At 38.6% G+C, this 6,242-nt stretch overlaps 1 protein-coding gene across 1 annotated transcript in view; it reads right to left on the minus strand.

Moving 5' to 3' along the window:
* Positions 1–2,217: 2,217 nt before the first annotated feature.
* LOC122329905 (matrix metalloproteinase-24-like) overlaps positions 2,218–6,242 on the minus strand; it is a 25,408-nt gene continuing 21,383 nt past the window's right edge. The window contains exon 9 of the mRNA XM_043226567.1: positions 2,218–4,409. Coding sequence (XP_043082502.1) covers positions 4,072–4,409 — 338 coding nt within the window. The 3' untranslated portion in view covers positions 2,218–4,071. The remainder of the gene's footprint in view (positions 4,410–6,242) is intronic.

A 6,242-nucleotide genomic window follows, 5' to 3' on the forward strand; every position in this document is an offset into this window, starting at 1 on the left:
GCTTCACCTTGATTTCAAATTAAACTGCGTAGAATACCCTTATGTCTCCATTAATGATAAATAAATAGTTTTTCATATGATAAGCCTCTATCGTTACAAACCTTTCACTTGACCCTACAACAAACATTTCTAAAGATATCCACCTTTGATAAATACACTTTAGTTCTGTTAAACATTTCACCTTGGACACAGCTGAATGTTCAGCGTGTTAATATATACACATAATACTGGCTTCGCTTCAGAATTCCTCATGAAACGGCGTAATCTGGAAAAAATAAATGTTCTGTTTTTCTACCAAGAAATCTGTAAGTGGTTTGTTTGGATTTAAAGAAAAATAATGGTCACATCATGCATTTTTACTAATGCATGAAAAGTGTAAATACCCTCCAAGAGGCATCTGAGGCTGATATTCTAGAGATGGTCTGAATCGCATACAAGTGTAAAGGTCATATCTGTAAACATTGGTTGTCCCAGATGGAATTACACCAGCATACAGATGTTTGGGATTGCATATGCAATCCCCATAATGTTCACTTCCCAGAACGGGCAAATATATTTTACAGAAATGTATGGAAGTGAACAATTTTGTGTTTGCATATCGTTTCGGAATTAGGTTTATAGTCCAATTTTGAATGCATTTTGCAGAAACGCCTTTATGTGGATACCAATATGTCTGATCCTGATGCATGACATGACCATGTGTAAATAAATTTTGATTTCGTTCTAGTTAGAGTGACTTCTGCAGAATTGCCACGAGTTTTCTTCCGTCATAAGCCATCCTCCTATAGATAAAGAACATACTTTAACACTCTGAGCATTTGTCATATAAGATGTCAGACGTACACAATAAACACATAAAGCCTCTTAAAGTATGGAACACACTATTGTGCCACATTGTCAAATTCAGTCCATGGCTTATCAGAGCAAATGGTTTGTCGTCTTTTGTACCAACAACAGCTCAGCGGACAGATTCAAAGTTGAGGAAGACAATTGGTGATGCACAGTGTGTTCCATTAAAAATACTCCCACCCAGCACTTCCTGTACCCGAGACATTAGATCACTTCACAGCCACATTGCTGCTTGTTGTTGCAAGCAGGTGCTCTAGATTCGGAACGGACTAATAAAAATGCTTATCTGAGAGACAATAACATCGAGTCTTTCCCAAGTGGGCACAGACATGTAAAATCTGCTCTAGTTTCATGCCACTTCTCTACCCACGAACAAGCTGCTCGCATAACAGATCCAAAAAATGATATATGAGAAGGAGGACAACAAAAATAAATGGTAACACGTTGTTTTCACTTATTAAAGGCATTGAATAATATATCAAGGGATGTATTCATGTAGCCACTGTTGAAATAACAATGAGGTGGAAATCAATGTAAATGAGCAGTGTTAAGTGTGCCATAATAGACGTAAAGACAAGGCACAATGTCTTAAAGGGGTACAGACACGTAACCCCTCCACAGTACTACTGCATTGAGCTAATCCAACCAAAACACCAGGCCAATTATACATTTTTCCACCATGTTATAAAACATTCTATAGTCAATGCAAAGCAATGTCAAAAAGCATTGTCACACCAAGCATTCTTCTAACCAAAAAGTACAATGGTAATACAGTGGTCTTCTGGGCATGAAGTGCCATGCAAATTCGGATGATCTTTTCGCATAACACGGCACATGTCAAAGTGCTATGACAAATAGACTCGATACTATCACTGTTTAATGTTACATCAGTACCTTTTTTGTGATTAGTTGCCACTAGTCCACGGAAGCCAGTTTCTGCCTTAGAGTCGAACATGAGGTAACTGTGAGATTTAATTCAAACATTGCATTTTCAGAGGTAAAGGTAAAAACTGTGAATCGCAAATTGTGGGATAAATTCACTTTGAAGCCAAGCCAGAAATGCAAAATTGGAAATGCTGTCACAAATGTGAGATTTAAGTCACAATTAACCTATTCTTTTTACTCTTGAGGCAAAACCAGCCTTCCATGTGAGTCATTACGACTTACGGAAAAATAATTGAGAATTTGTGAGACAGGCTAAAAATTGTTTCACAAATGCCCGTCTTGAATCATTAAGATCTCAAAATATGTTTCATGATTGCAACAAAGTTTGCTCTATTTTGTCATTCGATTCAGTGGTTACGTGATGAATCCCCTTTAAAAAAGGCCCGAAAGCTTTAAGAAGACCACACAAAAAAAAANAAACCTTTTAAAAGACTATTCAGAAAACATTCATGTTAGTTGAATGTATTAACAAAATGATGATCTCCAAGTGGTCCATTGTTTGGGCAGATGTACATATGGCAACTACAGAAGTGACACTCACGTCACAAACAGCATGCCAATGAAGCCAGCTAAGTGTAGAAATATGGTGAAGCTTGAATAGATGCTCAAACCATTGGCGGAAACACATTAGAAACATAAAAGTATATGCCAGGTAGTTTCTGTTGCAGATTCATGCTCCTTTGAACTGTGAATACAATATGTACACGAATCTCTGCGGAATAAACAAAAAATTGCTTTTTTTGTAGCTAAAAATGCTCGTTCCACAGAGAAAAGCAAAATGGATTTATAACATGCAACCTAAATGTGTTAAGGCAAAAGTATCAGTGAAACCCCAATATTAAATGATAAACTGTGTCTTAAGTGAAGCCTTATAGGGAGTCTCGCCAAATCTACCATCTTAATATTGTGATTAAGATGCTACGAACCTTTTCTAATATACATATACATCTGAAGATTAATCCAAAAAGTTCCATTCGAGATTCTGAAAACATCAATTACATCTCAGCTCCTTCCAATGTGCAATGTATCAGATCCATTCCCACAGCAGATGAGCACAAAGAGATGTGTTAATATGGTACAGTCAGACGCACTTCACCGTTAAATAGCACAGTCGAACCAATAAAAGCACCCGACAGACATTTTTGAGCTAAGTGTTAGACAATCCACACGAACACATGAAATTGAAGTCACTTCAACGTAAGACATACAGCATATTACGTTTGTTCGAAGAGGATGGATGAACCGTCGAGAGATCATCTACAGTAGGCAAGGGTAACAAAGCTATTTCGTATTCAGATGTGTTCATTGTTCGTGTTCCTGCCTGGCACCAGTGTTTCAAATATTACACTTGGTGAAAAGGTAAGGTCGCAGCAGGAGACCGTGCAAGATGGTTGGAAACATGGCCTAATAAAAGCAAAATATAATAGAGAGATTGCGAGAAATCAGGCTATTGTGACACAAAATGACTCTCCTATAAAGAACTAATGCCATCAAAAAGAGATCCTCTTTTGTTGCCGACTGATAAAAACATCAAAAGAAGAAAAGGAATAGAGTACAGTAGCGAGTGGGAGGAGGTGTTAAGACTGCCCTAGTTATTATAAATCATTTTTTCTACTCTGTGGAAATGGGTAGGCAGGTGAGGAAAGGAAAAAAAACGCAAACAAACATTCAGATTGATGTTAAGCTAATTAGTTTGAAACTGCCTCCTAACCACCAATAAAAAACATGTTGAAGTCTTCAAGGAGTGCCAGCGATGAACCTTTTACCCCGTAAATGACAAAAGACTGCAAGAATTCCTTGGTATTCTTTTCTATGGCCTTTCTACCTACGTGGTTTTCAAGTCATTGTTTGTCGTTTTGCTTGTTTCGTTTCTTTGATAATAGTTGAAGTTCATGTACAAGTTTATGTTGACAACGAGACAAGGATTTGCTGGCGTTTTGCAAATCTGTGGTTCCTCTAACTCTCCGGGAGAAGAGAACATGAACTGGAGTGCAGGTTCCTCGACCGTTAAGACTTCACCTGGTTAGCATAAGGCCAGGGCACGACTTCAAACGTTCAATCCCCAGAAGTTTTGTCCGTTGCGCTCATGCTAAAAAAATTGCAATATTTGTTGTAAAGTTCTGTCTCAAGTGGGAAGGAAGAAGATGCTCCCTTTCCTCATCTTGTGTTCCCGTTCTGGGACAGGGTTGTTCTGAAAACAGGCACTGGTCAAACCTCAGCATAGTAGCCCTCACTTATGTTCTCAAGCGTTTGGGGTCCGTCGCACCCCCCGGTCCGTCATACCCACTCCTGCACAGGGTGTTTGTAGTAGGTCACGTGCTGTTGGACGTTTTTGTTCTTGAACTGGAAGATAGTATATACAAGGACGAGAATGCACAGTGAGAGGATGCACGGGATGACCACAGCGATTGCGTTTACAGTGCTGGGCACGTCATTAATGGCGACCATGATGTCGACGTCATCGTGAGGGAGGTGGCGGTCTTTGTTCTTTTCTACCTCCGATTGATCGCAGCCCATCCAGTCTTTGAGGATTGATTTTGGGTAGCCTGGCTCCACCGTTAACTTCTGGTTATCAAACCTCCAGTAATCCTTTCCCTTGTAAAAGTAGGTATAAACTAGAACAAAAAACAGACAAACATTTTATCAGTATATTTTACATAACCGGAATTCCACTATAGGTCAACAAACAGATAGTCCCGCCCCCAAACTCACACCATTGGTTGGGAGAATGCCGCTGATGGAGGTGCTCAAACAGAGAAATGTTTTGAAATGCCGAAGACGCAATGTTTGTGCATTTATACTTACTTAATCTAGTAAATTGTTTTTGGATTTTAAAAATTAAACGCTTTACTATCTGGAATCATTTAAGTAGTGTATTCGTTTTATGACTGGAAATTTCCCGACTGAAATGAGTTATGAGTTAAAGAGTAAATAAATCATGTAAGGCATGTAAGAATGCACCCTGAGCTAGTTGAAAATCTCAACCTCTGTTTTTGATATTTTCTTTTCATCTTGCCTCCATATACATTGTCAACCAAGAATAGACTATATTGCGGCTGTTCCATAAGCGCCACCTGCTGGCACAGAGTGAATGAGTTTTTTCACGATTCAGCCCATCTGCTGAAAACTATAGTAGCGCCTTTCTGTTTTTGCTTCAAACTTCTAAATTACACAGTTCGATTTAGATTAAAAACTGCTCAGGCAATCTTTGTTTGGATTGTGAACAAAATACAGTGGTTGCCTCTAATTTTATCTTTGCACTTACTTTTGAATCAATGAATCTGTAAGTTGCGTTTGGATCGGTCTGATTTGCGAAAGTACAATTCGGTGTGATTTTAAAAAAAGATAGCATGCAATATAGTGAAGTAAATGTTTTTCAAAATAAATATACAGATAGATCAGTATATCATTATATAGATCACCAGAATGGCGCTACTATAAATTGACTTCTTTTATTTGTGTTATTTACTCGATTTGGGGTTTGTTTCACAATTTTCATGAACCAATTAGAATAAGCCATTCAATGTAGAACTTATGTAGCCGCTCCCCTTTTTTTTAGCACTGTGCATGTTGTCTTTTGCCTTCAATTTGTGTTTCCACAGCATTTCAACGCACATAACTTTTTTTTTATCTCTAAAATAAGTAAACCCATTCACCTGCTGATTATTCTTTCAGAAGTTTAAAGACAAATTTCTAAAGATAGCTGCGCACTTGTTTCTCCGACGCATAAGGTCAATAAACAAGTATTTGTCTTTACATGCAGGCAGAGATGCATGTCCTTTTCAGAGAGCTCAATTCATATTCATGATCACAAAAATAGCTGTCCTTGTAAGCACTCAATGACACAGTATTTCAAAAAGTTGCTCCAGTGTTATACAATCCCTCAGAGAGCTGTCAGTCCGATTGCCAATGCTACATGAACAGATGCATTCGAGGCAAACCGAACCTATACGAGCACAGACCCAGACCTAAACGTAAATACCGTGAATAAGCTTTAGACAGCAACCCCTGAGAGTGTGATTGATGAAGTGCTCGTCCTTCCTCACTTACTTTCTCCGCTCGTACTCGCGATCTTGCCGAACAAGATTTGCCAAATCCCTCTTGCAAAATCTGAGTGACAGAAAAATCATGAGCTACGGGCAAACCAAACAGTCCATATAACCCTCTTGGCTTCTCCATCTTGTGCCCTGGCCCTAAGCTCCATGTTGAGACGGAGGTTATGACATGACTCATAGAAAAGATGATCATTCCTTCACTGGATAAAACTCAAGAGAGAAGGAGGAGAAATCTGCAATTCTATGCAGCCACAGCAACAATATTTGATTCTAGAGTATGACACTTGAGGATTTATCTTTCGACCTGACTGACACTAGCATCAACATCAAGTGAGAATAACTGTTTTAGGCTCATCATCCATTTGTGTAGTGCTAAACTAGTTTATATATATA

The sequence above is a fragment of the Puntigrus tetrazona genome, chromosome 24, assembly GCF_018831695.1.
Source record: "Puntigrus tetrazona isolate hp1 chromosome 24, ASM1883169v1, whole genome shotgun sequence".
Lineage (NCBI taxonomy): Eukaryota > Metazoa > Chordata > Actinopteri > Cypriniformes > Cyprinidae > Puntigrus > Puntigrus tetrazona.